Consider the following 15,112-nt stretch of genomic DNA (forward strand, 5'->3'; position numbering starts at 1 on the left):
GCTAAACATTCCTTATGCTCATGGAATTCCATTTCTAAGAACATACCCTCAGGTACATCTAGCAATGTGCACCAGGAAGCATGAACGAAAATGGTCCCAGAGGCATTGCTAAAGACAGGGCAATACCCAACTGGAGCCTACCAAGTGTCCATCAAGAAGAGAATGGATAAAGTGTGCTTTATTCTTATAATGGAACATCAGGTAAAAATGAATGAACTATAGGAACACACACCAACACAAATGAATGTCATGCGCATGATTTGCAGCAAAAAAGGTAAGTGGCCAAAAAACAACAACTTGAAATGATCCTGTTTACATAAAAATCAAAAATATGCAATGTTATAGATACTATAAGGAATGTATCAGATATGGGAAAACTGGAAAGAAAAGAATGATAAACAATTCAGAGGAGTGGTTCCTTCTGTATGGGAGTAAGTAAGGTACATATGACCTGGAAGAGGCCTACAAACATAGCTAGTTTAGATCTGATATATTCTATAATTAAAAACATGACTTTAAAGGTCCTAAAAGCTCATTTTCCCTCTCCCTAAATGTAACTGAGAAAAATAATGGTAACACTCTCACACATTCATACAAATTTCATAAGTCAGATTTCCACCTTGTTATCTTCACTTGTGGTTATTGATCTTTCTTGTCTGTCTTGTCTGCGTTTGTAAAATGAGGATAACAGTGGTACCTTCATAGGATGGTTGTTAGATAGCAGAGCACATGGGAAATGCTCAGCACAGTGGCCAGGCACCCAGTGGGTGGCAGATATCTGTCATTTTGCTCACAGCATTGCTGCAGCTTGGAGTCTCCTCCCCATCGCCTCTATCTACTGAGTTACTCGTTCAAGGATTAGAGTAAAATGAAGGTGCCATGTTCCAAACAGTGTTTAGAAGGGTTCATTTGCCTGAGAAGGTAACGACTGTGCGTAGTGAGAAACTATTGCAATATAATGAAAGTGGGAGCTCATGTGGCCTTAGGCTAAGGCGGGAGCTCTAAGAATTCATTAATTCAGTGACATTTATTGAGAGCTTACTCTGAGGCAGGTCTAGTACCCAGTGTTCAGAACATGATCATACAGAATATGAGACTGATGCCCTCAATGAGCTCCAGCCTGGGCAGGACCAGAAGGGCAAGCAGCAATAGATGCGGACGAATCCGAGCAGGGTCTCTTACTCAGAACTTTCCACTGCCCATTCCCTGGAGAATCATGTCAGTGTTTACATCATATTCAAGGCGCTTCAAAAAATAGCCACAACTCACCTGTCTGCTGTCATTTCTGCTGAGATCCCCACCACAGCGACTTTCACTTACACACGCACACATGCTTCCGGCAGAGCAGCCACAATGGACTCAACTGTCTTCTGACACTGCATTACATTTTCCCACCTGCTGCGCCTGGTCAAACTCCTACCCATTACCCATTCTTCAAGGCCTTGTCCAGTCTCCCCATTCACTCTGCCCTGCCTTACTGTGTGTGCGCCTCAGTCTCCCCCAGGACTCAGCAAGCTTGAGAGGGCAGGGATGTCTTTTTATCTTATCCTGGGAGGGGCCCAGCCCCTGTGATGGCAAGGGCTCAATGTTTCTACCTCACGGAAAAGTGGGAGTCAGGAGGGAGAACAGAGCCAAGGGAGGTTTGGAGCCATCAGCAAAGCCTTGGCAGCTGGAATCAGGAAAGACACCTAGCTGTTCGCTAGGCAGCTCTTCGTGGGCAGGGATGGGAGCCATCTTGAGTACAAACCAGGTGCTCAGTAAACACGGGCTTAAAAATATAGGGTCTTCATTTCCAGGAAACTTAGGTCACCCTATTTATAATGATAGCAGTTCCCACAGGGAGAGAATGAATCCTACTATCACAATTGCCTGTTTTGGGCGCAGACTTCCACACTTCCATTGGAATATTATTATTAATTGTTTTTTAATCTTGCAACTATCAGATGGTTACAAAGCCTAAATCATCTTGTAAGTATCGTAGGGTCACTGCAATAGTTCTTGCCTTTAATTCTTCAACACCTGCAGGCCAGCTGCAGGGTGCGTTACCTCACCTTTGTTTGCTCTATCAAAATACGCAAGACGTTGCCAAGGACGACTGATCTCTGGCTTGACCACAGCTGCACCGCAACGGATGTACATTTCCTCCTTGGGAGAACGAGATGTGGTTGCTTTTCTAACCGAGCCATGCCAAGAAGAAACCACCTGTGACAAGAGCGCTGGGCAGAGGACAAGTCCTACACTGACGGAACCCAGCCCCTGGGGCAGTGCCAAGTCCCAGCAAGCCGCGTCTCCGGGGCTGGATTGACGGGAGGCAGGGCCAGGACCCCCAAGCCCGCCCGTCTGCACGGCTCAGCTAGCCGGCGCACGCTCACTTCCCGCCTCCTCGCGGCCCCGCCCGTCACAGGTGCGCAAAGCTCCTGCATGTCATCTCCCCGCCTCCTACCCCGCCCCGCCCCGCCCCGCCCTGCCCAGCCCGGGACCCAATTCATGGTGATCTGATTGGCTGAGGGGGCGGGGGGCGGGGGCGCCCCGGGAGCCTAAGGGCAAGGGCGCTGGTGGGGCAGGTTGGGAGCACCCGAAAGTCTGGGTGCCACCTGCGCCCGAGGACGCGGTAGGGCCGGTCGGGATGAGGACGCGCTGGGCCACCGCTCGCTGCGCGGCGGAACTCCTCGTGCTGCTCCTTCAGTGCTTCGAGCTGGCGGAGCCCTTTGGCCGCGCAGGTAACCGGGGTGGGTGCGTCCGCCCGCCAGCCGGCGGGGGGCCTCGTCGCTGCCCGGGCTGCTTACTTCCCTTGGTTCGGGTTAGAGCTGAGCTCCAGGGCCCCGTCCTCTCTGCTTTGCTCGGGGGTCTGGAGCCGGACAAGTGAGCCGAAGGAGAGGTCTGGGGAGAAGGTGCTCCGCTGCCCTCGGTAGGGGTGGCGGGGCCGGGAGGATGGCTGCGTGGGGCGTGGGAGGGCCGGGCCTTTCCGGAGCCGAGGAGCCCAGCGTCGGGGAGGCGCACTGAGTCTTTTCTGGGTCTTCCCTCCCCCGCCTCCCTCATCCTCTCTCCTCCTGCTTGCTTCCCTGGAGCAGAGGGCTTCTCAGTACTCCTCCCGTCCCATCCCCTTGGTCACTTGTGCCACTTGGAGTGTCCAGAGGCGCTCTCCACCCACAGCGCCAAGGATGAGTAATGATTCCCGACTTCACTGTGCCCAGGGATGCACGTGAAAGGAAGTCAGGTTAAGCCATGCCTCTTGAAGCGATCAGGATCATGACTGCTGTGATGTCCCCGCCTCAGTGCCTGGAGCAGCAGCCCTTTCTCCTCGTTGGTTTATCACCCCCAAAGGCTCACCAGGGGCCTCTCGCTGGAGGACAGGTCGCCTACCCTGAGATTTCCTGCCTCTCACTGCGAAAGCAGGACCAGGAACCTAGCACCTTAGCAGATGCTCTAGTCTAGGTAGTGTCAGCCTCACCATCCCCCTTGGCAGCGACTGGAATTTGCTTTTACTTTCTCTTTTCGCCTTGGCAGATCTGCTGAAGACTTTGGGAGTCCCCACCCACCGCTTACCTTTGCTGTAAGAGGAAGTGAAAGATGGTCAAGGGAATTTTTTGAAAACCTCACGTTGCGTGTGGATCTTGTTTTCTTTGCAGCTAAACTAAGTTACTATCCAAGTTGGACTTTTTTTCAGAGAGTGTTGGGAAGAGGTTTCTCAGAGTGTCAGTGGCATCACCCTGCCCACATCCAAGACCCTCCTCTGGCTCCCACTTCTCCATTCTTCTCTGACCCTCTGTGTTGGAAACTACCAGGAGTTCTTTATTACTGCCCCGCAATCCAGGGAGAACATTTTTACTGCAGCAGTTAACTTACAGTCGAACACACTAACCTTTCAATCACTAAGCTCTTGGTTTCTATCTACATCTGTTGTAGCCTTACCTATTTTGTCTCTCAGACAGAATTTTGCAAACTCTACCATCTCTGGTCTTTCTCACCAACCCCAAGCAAAGAGCAAAGGGTTAACTGCAACCTCCCTGCACTAGGTCCTCATTTGTCTTCTTGCATCCTTCCTCCCCCTTAGCAGCTGCTCCGGTTGGCTTTCTCACACCCCCAGCCCAGACTTGTGGTCCTATTAAAGAAAGCACTGGAAGCTTGAAACCCCAGCCATTTCCGTAGCTTGTTTGGCAGTCTGTCAGCTTCATGATGCTGCTAACCGCATGCATTTCATCACATGTTGGCTAGGTGTGTGCAGGTGGTCTCCGTTGCTCAGATGCTGAAGGAGTACCTCTGCGTTCTTGGGGAGGTGCCAATTGCTTCGTTTACTTCTTTGCCTCATCGGAGAGCTAACAGCTTGAAGTAAACCAATCCTTCAGGAACTTCTGAGGCTCTCACCAGCCCACACCATTCAATCTGGGCTCCATGACTTTCTGACTTCTGGTAGACTGCCATGGACCCAACCGTCACTTCAGGACCCGTTTTGAACTGGCAAAGCCAGACTTCTCGTTGCCTCCTCCTGCACCTGTACACTGCACACATGATAGGGACACCACAAAACGCTCAGCAGTGTGGGCTGTGGAAGTTCCCCTGAAATTAAAAATGCCGCAGCCTTCTTCCTCTGGCCTTCCCAAGCATCACCCTCTCCGTTTGTCTGTAGTTATAAAATGTTGACGTCCAGCTTCTCTTTGGAACGTGCAAAGCTCTTTGGTTTAGGGCTTGTAAGATAGGAATTACTTAATGATCAGACAATAAGAGATAGTTTTCCATTGATGGATGTGAAAATACTAAAAATTCATTTTCCATTTATGATAATGCTACGCAGCCATTTCCTCTCAAACGCCACTAGAATGTTTATATAAAATGAAGCATGCAGAGCGTGCTACTAGGGGGTGATGAGGCTTCTTTTTATCAGCCTCTGCCATTTAGACGCGTCTCAATATTATATTTGGAGAGAAACATTAAAATTCCATTTAGGACCAGCATAAAGTTGTTAAGTGAACAAGATGCAATATAAAGCTATTAATAAAGGACCGTTTTTTGTAAATTGCTCTATAATTATCTTTTCAAAGTGTAATGCATTTCTGAAATATTTTATTCACCTTTATTTAATAAATTTTCTAAATAAGAAATTATTTTCACACTTTGTCAGTCCTTCTCACTCTTCAACCTACCATCCCAGTAGAGTCACAAGCTGAGGCAGACTGAACAGCTCCTGCTAAGGGTGAGGGAAGATGGGGCAAGACTCTCCCTAGCTTATATATTATGGACAGATGCTTATACATTATGTATGAAGGCCAATAACAGGTTTCCTTAAATCATATCAATAATTAATGCCTATGCTAAGTGACCAGTATAGATGTCAAACATTGATGTTTATTTTATTTTACTTTTTTATGTTTATTTTATTTTTTCCATTATCACTTTCCCCCTCTATGCCTTCTTTCCCTTCACCCACCCCATCCCCCCCCACAATCACTGCATTGTTCATGAGTTCTCTCTCTTTTTTAATCTTTTTTCTCAAACCCTGCATACCCCTTTCCCCAATATTCCCCCACAATCCGAGTTGTCTGCCTGCTCTCTTTCTATGAGTCTGTTTTGCTTGGTAGTTCAGTTTGTTCATTAAATTTCACATACGAGTAAAATCATATGGTACTTGTTCTGTGACTGGCCTTTTCACTTAACATAATGTTCTCCAGATCCATCCATACTGTCACAAAGAGTAAAATATTCTTCCTTTTTATGGCAGAGTAGTATTCTATTGTGTAAATTTACCAAAGCTTTTTTATCCACTCATCTACTGATGGACACTGGGCTGCTTCCAAATCTTGGCTATTGTAAATAATGCTGCCATGAACATAGGGGCACATGTATAGAGAAAAGGGAACCCTTGTGCACTGTTTGTGGGAATGCGGATTGGTACAGCCACTGTAGAAAGAAGTATGGAGTTGCCTCAAAAAAACAAAAGTGGAACGGCCTTATGACGCAGTGATTACACTTCTGAGAATTAATCCAAAGAAACCCAAAACACTAATTCAAAAGAATGTATGCACCCAACATTGATGTCTATACTAGGGTAAAAGTCAAGTTTAGAATGAGCAAGTCGCTAGAAACTTAGGTGTTGCAATTAGGTAAGAAGCTTGGCAACTCCTCTTTAACAGAACTATTCCATGCTACTGTCCACCTCTCCTGTGGTCTCAACGAGCTTGTCAAATCTCCAGGAATCCCAGAAATAAATGGAAAAGGGTACGTATTTCTTCTCTTCTGAAGAACATTTGTAAAGCATCACTGTCACCTAAGTGCACATGCTCAATACAAATGCGATTAGAATGACCTAAAATGCTGCTAACATTAGTGTGACATAATAAAGTTGTGGACATTGGTTCAAGACCAATATGCAGTGTGCACTTCTATGTTCATTGCAGTATTATTTGCAATAGCCAAGATTTGGAAGCAGCTTAAGTGTCCAAAAATAGATGACTAGATTAAAAAAAAAAAAAAGTTGTGGTACATTTACACAATGGAATACTACTTGGCTGTAAAAAAGAAGAAAATCTTACCTTTTGTGACACCCTGGATGGAGCTGGAGAGTATTACGCTAAGTGAAATAAGCACTCAGAGAAAGACAAATATCATATGATTTCACTTATATGTGGAATCGAATGAATAAAATAAACAAAATAGAAACAGACCCATGGATAGCAAACAGACTGACAGCTGTCAGAGGAGAGAGGACTTGGGGCCTGGGTGAAAAAGGTGAATGAATTAAGAAAAAAAACAACTCATAGACACAGACAACAATATGGTGATTACAAGAGGGAAAGAGGGTTGGGAGGAGGTAGAAGAGGGTAAAGGGGGGAAAAGTGGTGATGGAAAGAGACTTGACTTTGAAGGATGAACACAATACAATATATAAATGATGTATTATAGAATTATATACTCGAAATCTATATAATTTTATTAACCAGTGCCACCCCAATAACTTCAATAAAAATTTTTTTTATTGTTTAAAGTATTACATATGTCTCCTTTTTCCCCCATCCCGTCCACTCCCACCCCCAGGACAAGCCCCTACCACCCCAGTGTCCATGTCCTTTGCTTATGCTAATATGCATGCATACAAGTCCTTTGGTTGATCTCTTACCCCACTCCCTCTCCCTGCCCTCCCCTGCCTTCCCTCTGAAGTTTGATGGTCCGTTTGGTGTTTCTCTGTCTCTGGATCTAATTTTTGTTCATCAGTTTATGTTGTTCATTATATTCCACAAATGAGTGAGATCCTGTAATATTTATCTTTCTCCAACTGGCTTATTTTGCTTAGCATAATGGTCTCCAGGTCCATCCATGCTGTTGCAAATGGTAAAAGTTCCTTCTTTTTTATAGCAGCATAGTATTCCATTGTGTAGATATACCACAGTTTCTTAATCCACTCATCTGCTGATGGGCACTTAAGCTGTTTCCAAATCTTAGCTATTGTAAATTGTGCTGCTATGAACACAGGGGGTGCATATATCCTTTCTAATTGGTATTTCTGATTTCTTGGGATATATTCCTAGAAGTGGGATCACTGGGTCGAATGGGAGTTCCATTTTAATTTTTTGAGGAAACTCCACACAGTTCTCCACAGTGGCTGCACCAGTCTGCATTCCCACCAGCAGTGCACAAGGGTTCCTTTTTCTCCACATCCTCTCCAACACTTGCTGTTTGTTGATTTGTTGATGATAGCCATTCTGACAGGTGTGAGATGGTACCTCATTGTTGTTTTGATTTGCATCTCTCAGATGATTAGTGACTTTGAGCATTTTTTCATGTGTCTCTTGGCCTTCTCTATGTCCTCTTTTGAAAAGTGTCTATTTAGTTCCTTTGCCCATTTTTTAATTGAATTGTTTATCTTCCTTTTAAGTTGTATGAGTTCCCTGTAAATGTTGGAGATTAAACCCTTATCAGAGATAACATTGCAAATATGTTCTCCCATGCAGTTGGCTTTCTTGTTGTTTTGTTAATGGTTTCTTTTGCTGTGCAGAAGCTTTTAATTTTGATGTAGTCCCATTTGTTTATTTTCTCCTTAGTTTCCATTGCCCTCGGAGCTGTATCAGTAAAGATATTGCTACAACATATGTCTGCTATTTTGCTGCCTGTGGATTCTTCTAAGATTTTTATGGTTTCCCATCTTACGTTTAAGTCCTTTATCCATTTTGAGTTTATTTTTGTGTATGGTGTAAGTTGGTGGTCTAGTTTCATTTTTTTGCATGTATCTGACCAATTTTCCCAATACCATTTATTGAAGAGACTGTCTTGACTCCCATTGTATGCCCTTGCCTCCTTTGTCAAATATTAACTAAACATAATGGCTTGGATCAATTTCTGGGTTCTCTGTTCGGTTCCTTTGGTCTACATGTCTGTTCTTGTGCCAGTACCAGGCAGTTTTGAGAACAGTGGCTTTGTAATATAGCTTGATATCTGGTATTGTGATCCCTCCAACTTTGTCAATAAAAAATTTTTTTAAAAGACCAATATGCAATGAACTTAGCAATGACCAATAAAACCTGCAAGACTGAAAAAACTGTGATCCTCTGGAAGCATATGATGTTAGAATTGGAAGTGGGTTAGATACCTTATGTTCCACTCCTTTCATCTTACATTTGGAGATATGAAAACCCTGAGGAGATTAAGTGACTTCCCTGAGGCTAACTGGTAGCAGAGATAGGTCTTTAATCTAAGCTCCCTAACTCCTTATTCGACTGCCACTGTACTGAGAGCCACAGCTAATCCTTTGGATTTGGCAGAGGCAACCTGAAAAATCTAGAACTCCAAGCCACAAAGACAGACAAAGCTGCTCTGTGTCCAGTTACCTGGTTGGTGTTAAGGGGCAAAGAGCAGAGTGCCCAGGAAAGAGAGCAGTAAGGCCACAGCGAAGGGTGGCAGCCACCTATTTTTTTTGCAGGAGCAGACTTCTTTTTTTCTGCAGTAACTCCTGATACCTGGGAACACAAGATTTATTTTGGAGAGGTGAGAGAGAATAGTTTAGTAAAGAGCTGCATCCTGGGGCTCAGTGGCTATTGGAAATGGGGGAGGAGGACATTAGAGAAAGTGTGAGTGATAATCTTCTAAGGTAGTACATTTTCTTTTTTTGTTGACTATCTTCCCAAACTGTGTCCACAAAGTAGAGAATGACAGAGTGATGTCAAGGGAGAAAGAGTGAGGGCAAACATACTTAGCTTCCATCCTATGCTATATTTTAAAATACAGATTTGAAAGCAGAAATAACAAAGTTTTAAATGATTTTATTGTTCCTATCATTTCTCTTGTAGCTGCTGCTGCTATTTAAATAAAAAAGCTCTGTCCAAAGTTCAAACTGGAATTGGACTTAATTCTATAGTTATTATTTACATAGTTAAATCCCCCCTCCAGTCCTTGGAATGAAAATGTGTCACTCTGAAAGCCTGTGAATTATTATTAGAAACGGTGTTTAATGTTAGTCAAATAAGTGATTGTGAAACTGGCATCAAAATGAAAGTGCCTTTTGGGAACTAAAATTTTATAGGTCCTTCTGCTGAATACTTTGGTTCATTGATCGTGATTATTTAAGTTTGTCAGAACTATTTCAGCTTTACTCTCGTCAACGTGAAAAAAAAATGTTTCTTTGTAAAAGCACTGATCAAATTGTTCAGTTGTGGATTGTTGTGACAGATGTGAATCTTGTTCCAGAAACTTAGCTGTGCAAGAAACAATGCATGACTTTATTTTCATAATAGCAAATTACATTTTATTCTGAGGTCCCATTTCATCAGGTTAACAGAACTTCAGTTTCTTTATTACCGCCGTCTTCCCCAGCTCACGCAAAACTGTCGGGAGCATTCAGGGAGGTTCCTCTTTCCCCGTCAGCTCAACACGGGTTACTTCTGAGTTTTCCATTGTCCAATCCTACTGGGTCTTAAATCCTGTGGCTCAGATTTGGGCTCCCACAGTCATCCACACTGTAAGCCTCCTGCCCTCAGCCCCTGCCCAGGGTTTGCCCTCACCTTCCTGGAGGTGCTGCGATGGAGTTGGCCACAGATTCCCCCCTACCCTCAGGACCAGACCTCCATCTCCTCGGGACCCTCAGAAGTCTGCCCATCTCCTCTGAGACACATCGACATGTAGTCATTTACCTGCCCATCTCCTCTGAGATACATCAATGTCATGTAATAATCTACCTGCCGTAGTAAAGTGGAAGCAAGACAGAGTTGTCCAGAATAGACTCAATTTTTCATTGACTGTAGACCATCTGTCTAAAGGAAATGAAAACTAAGGAGTTTCCTTATCTTGTTAACTAAAGGGGGGGCATTTCATGGAATAATAATAACAATAGACATACTATTCTAAGTGCTTTGTCTGTATAAGCTCATTTCATCCTCACATCTACTGTGTGAAGTACTGCTCTACAATAGAAGAAACAGGTACAGCAGTGAAATAACTTGCCTTGATCACATGACTAGCAAGTAGCAGAGGCGGACTGAACCCAGTCAGAGCGGCCCTAGAGCCCAGGCTCATCCACGACGCTGTACTGCCTCGGTGGCCACACTGTCCTCTGACCTTGTAGTACATCACAGTTTATACAGCGCGGAGGTAGGAACGGTCCCATGGTGCTCACATTCTCCCCACCCAGCAGGGGCCAAGGCACATTGGCCACACAATTCAGAATCCTGAAACACCTTCTTTGTCTGTCTTGACTCAGGGAATGATCCATTCACCATCGTCAATGAAAACACGGGCCAGTGTATCAAGCCACTAAATGGCTGGATAGTAGTCAAGGAGTGTGACAAAACCGAGGACATGTTGTGGAAGTGGGTGTCCCAGCATCGGCTCTTTCACTTGCAATCCCAGAAGTGCCTTGGCCTCGATATTACCAAACCCACGGACTCCTTGAGGATGTTCAGCTGTGACGCCAGAGCCATGCTGTGGTGGAAATGCGAGCACCACTCTCTGTATGGAGCGGCCCAGTCCAGGTTGGCTCTGAAGGGTGGAATCGCCATCGCAAGCACAAATTCATCTGACGGCTGGAAGAAAGGAGGCTCGGGGGAAAACCTCTGTGCCCAGCCTTACCACGGTGAGTATTGGAGAGGGACTTGGACTCATTTGCGTTGTGTTTAGTAAATGTGCTGTTAAACATGCACAACTGACCACAAAGTTGTACAGGGGTGTGGGCAGTGAGCTAGCCTTCAGTTCCAGCCACTGGGCAGTAACCCTGAACTATCCCTGTGGGTTCAGTGCTGTTTGGCCTCTGTTACAGGCAAGGCTGGGAGAGGTGCGTGCCTTGTCACAGGTCACACAGCAATTCTGTGCCACCCCGGAATTGGAAATCTCCCTGATGCCTGAGCATGTGTTTACCTGCTTTTCATGATTACGTCCCAAACTCCAAAACAAAGAAAAGTTAGGGTAACAGGAAATCCTTCGTACAGGATAAAAGTCAAATGATGTAGTAAAGCCGGACCTATTCTAAATGATAAAAGAAGAAAGAGAAAGAAAAAAAATGAAATATATTTTTTTCTTATCTGCAGATTTTGATGTAATGGAAAAATTGAGGAGCCTTGTGTGGGTTTATGTACTTCTTTTTATTTTGGGTGTGCCTATTACACTGTGATAGTTAACTTTTTCTCAATTGCTTCCAAAAATGAGTACATGATTATTGCCTTTGGGGGAGTTGATTGTGAACTTTGTTCTGAGTCTAAAGACTTGATCAAAGTTTAAAAAGAACGAACAGATTTATTCTTTAAACCTCTAAATGTAAGTAGCTATCCCCCAAGCAAATCTTTTTTCATTCTGTTGCTCTAAATTACATCAGAAGTTGAGATATAGGTATATCTTTAATTATCTTTTAAGTCTTAACTATTATCCCACCTTTGTTCTACTTTGTAAATTTACACAACTTTACAGAGATTTTTCCTTCTTCTCTTAAAGTTCATTTAAGTATAATCTGGCCTGCCATTTTCCCCCTTATCTGTGCAAGTTTTGCCCTGAGGGAACCCTTTTCTCTTTTCTAATGCAGATGCAGCTGCCTCTGAGATGTCAGGTTCTGCTGTTACAGGGAAATATTAGAGAGTTTGGGGTGGGATTTTCCTTTTCTTCGATCCTTGACCCTTGCCTATTTGAACAGGTCTGTTTCTGCTAGCCAGTTTCCTCCTGGCCTTAAAAAGCAGTTGCTTTCTTAATGGCAAGTTTAAATTTTGTGTTGTCAAGCCTTCTCCAACTTGGCAACTAAGAGAAAATGAGGAACAAAACAAAATACCTTTTGAACTGGATTTGACTTGTTTCATTGTCTTTGTTTAAGGAACAGAAAGTATAATTTTCTTGACAGGACTCTTTCTCTTGCCTCTAATTCTTTTGAGGGACATAGTTGTAATTTTAAGTTCCTTCAATGCCCCAAATGCCTCCATGTCAATATAACAGGTTTTCTTTGTAATCCGATGTTTTTTATTTTTTGCATTTATAATATTCTCCCGAGAAGGGGGCCCACTGTCAAAGTGAATGGTGGCCCCCAAAAGGTTAAGAACCCATCTAAGGCACCACCCCAGAGAGAGTCAAATGGGTGTAGAGGGTTTCTTGACCTTACCACATAGTATTTGGAACAGCAATTTTGAAATAAGAAATTTATAAATTTCAAAGAGAAGGCACATGTAGTTCTGACTTGTCACCTTAAACCTCAGGATTTAATTTGCACAGAGGCCAAGACCAAATCTGCCTCTTTTCCATTCCTCTCCTGATGACTGGTACCTTCCAAGTCAAGTCTGTCAGAAATCTGTAAGTCACCCTAGAATTGGCCTGATTTCCTCTCCCACTGTTGGAATGTAATCAAATACTAAGTCCTGGCAATTTTACCCAAATCTATATAGTCCCTTCTTGTTCTTATGTCAGAGACTGCTGTCTTAAATTAGGGGCTTTTTCTAGGACTGCTCTCTCTCAGACACCCCATACTGGTCCCTGCCCCTCTTCTTATCTAATTATATAGAGGAAAGAAAGATAAGATACCAGAGATGCAACAAAGCGAAGTCCAAAGTCACCACGCTTGTTACAGCAAAGCTGCAGCTCCACGCCAGGATTGTGTTCCCCAAATATAGCTACTTTATTTCTCCCTTGGCTTTTGCTGTATAAATATTTTACGTCTAATATAAGAACAGTTATTTGTCATTGTGTCCTGGGTTGCCTCTCTAGCCAACCCCCATCCTGTGTGAGTCATGTTCACCAGAGAAAAGTAACTGTATACATTTTACAAATAAACTGCTTTGACTAGCATCCAGATAGGCATTTATATCATTACGATATCTTGGCCTTGCTAGCACTCTTCACATTTTGAACATTTGGTGAATTATGCAGAGGAAATGGACTTTGATTGGAGCTGTGGTTGTAGAGCTCTCTGAATTTTGAGCAGCTCTTAGAAGCCTACCAACTTCTTTTAACCATTGAAGACATTTTGTCCAATATTACCAAAAATTTTTACATTACTTTTCCATGTAGGTGCCTCGTCATTTTAAAGGCTACTATTCCCCATTCGGAGACGATTCTTCGGAGGAAAGTCTATTTTTCTAGAGAAGGCTATGGCATTTAAGAGATCTAGCAGCAGCAAAGAAATGTGTGAGAATAAAACTCATCGTGAATAGTTAGCATAATTTAGCAGCTGCCGTTAGGGTGGTGGTTCTATGCTTATCTTTCCGCAGAGCATATTGTGAATCGGAGAGCTTTTCAAAGGAAGCCCAGCTTCCAGCTATGAAACATAACTTGAAACCTGAGAAGACAGCCGTTGCTGTCACAAGTTGTTCTTATATGTTAAGGACTCTAATCAAAGAGCCGGTTCTGTCAGTTACTACTAAGGGACTGGCTGACTCGTTTAATTACTCAGCAAAACGGGGATTTCACGGGGCTATTTGTCCATGTCTCTGACTCCACAGTGGGTTCCAAAGTCCACACCCACCTTCAGTGATTCCAAGGTATTTTACTGGCCCCACTTTTACTAAAGAAAAGGAGACAGAATATACATTTAATCTCAGGCAGGTGAAATACTCTGCCAACCACAGTAGCCAGTTGATCCTCACTTGTAATACTTGCCCTACTGACTCCAGGGCTTATGGTAATGCGGAAGTGAAAGAAATGTATGGGAAAGCACTTTGTATGAGAAACACAAGAATTTAGAAAAGAAACTGATGTTTCCATAAGTAATAATCATTGTGCTCAGGGACTCTCCTATTAAGTGTAATATGGGAAGAGAAATTGGTCATGAGGTCTTGGGAGGTTGAGTATGGTTAAAAACAAAACTTAGGTTGTACGCAGGATCCTTATAAAATATAAGGACAGATTACTCTTTAGCAGAAATACCCTGTTCAGATCCATTCTATGTCAGAGGAAAACAAAATTAAGAGATTTCTTGCAAATAAAAACATCTAAATTATTCTTACCTTTTGCTGTATTGCTGTTTAATGCTAAGGCTCACTGTTACCAGACGGGGTCTGGGCCCGGGGTGGGTCTGCCTTGGGCCCGCCTGTAGAGTGGAAAGGTTTCACACTACAAGTCCAGTTGGTTTTGAGAGCATGTTTGTGAAACGAAGGAAGGGCTGAAGGTAGAAGAAGCAGCAGGAGAGAGAAAGTCAGAGAAGAGGGGGCCTTGGAGACAGGGTCATGAGGTAAGCCCATGAATGCAAGTCTGGTGGCACCCTGAGTTCAAAAGAAAACCAGCAGAAATTCAAGGTGTGGGCGTGCTCTAACAAGGGAGCCAGCTATGAGTCCTTGTGTTGAGGCTCAGTTTCCATGATTCTGCTTGTCAAGGAATTTTCCCAGCTTCTTACTATCCTGCCACCTCACACTTCAGTTAAATGAACATTTGAGAACAAGAAAGAATGTGGAACCAAATACTATCTTAACTACACTTTTATGCAAATATAAGAGACATTCTAAGGGACCCTACTAACATGGCAAAAGGTGATAAGATCTGATTCCTATGCTTTACTTAATAGCCATTCTTTAATCGAGTAATGATCATAGTTTCTAAAAAATTACAGATGTGGAAAAAGGTGACCAAAATAGTTATAGGGTTAGCTGTTCTATAAAAAACACCTTTCCAAGAGATCTGTTATTAACATAAGTATTGAGTACTTCCTCTAGTATTTCTAGGTATATTT

The 15,112-nt window shown here is 43.6% G+C and overlaps 1 protein-coding gene across 1 annotated transcript in view; it reads left to right on the forward strand.

Annotated features, from left to right (window-relative positions):
- Nucleotides 1–2,581: 2,581 nt before the first annotated feature.
- LY75 (lymphocyte antigen 75) overlaps nt 2,582–15,112 on the forward strand; it is a gene marked incomplete at its 3' end in the record, with an annotated part of 86,927 nt that continues 74,396 nt past the window's right edge. The window contains exons 1-2 of the mRNA XM_081095899.1: nt 2,582–2,720; nt 10,682–11,053. Coding sequence (XP_080952025.1) covers nt 2,627–2,720; nt 10,682–11,053 — 466 coding nt within the window. The 5' untranslated portion in view covers nt 2,582–2,626. The remainder of the gene's footprint in view (nt 2,721–10,681; nt 11,054–15,112) is intronic.

Source organism: Myotis nattereri, assembly GCF_964212035.1.
Source record: "Myotis nattereri genome assembly, chromosome: 7".
Taxonomy (NCBI): Eukaryota; Metazoa; Chordata; class Mammalia; order Chiroptera; family Vespertilionidae; genus Myotis; species Myotis nattereri.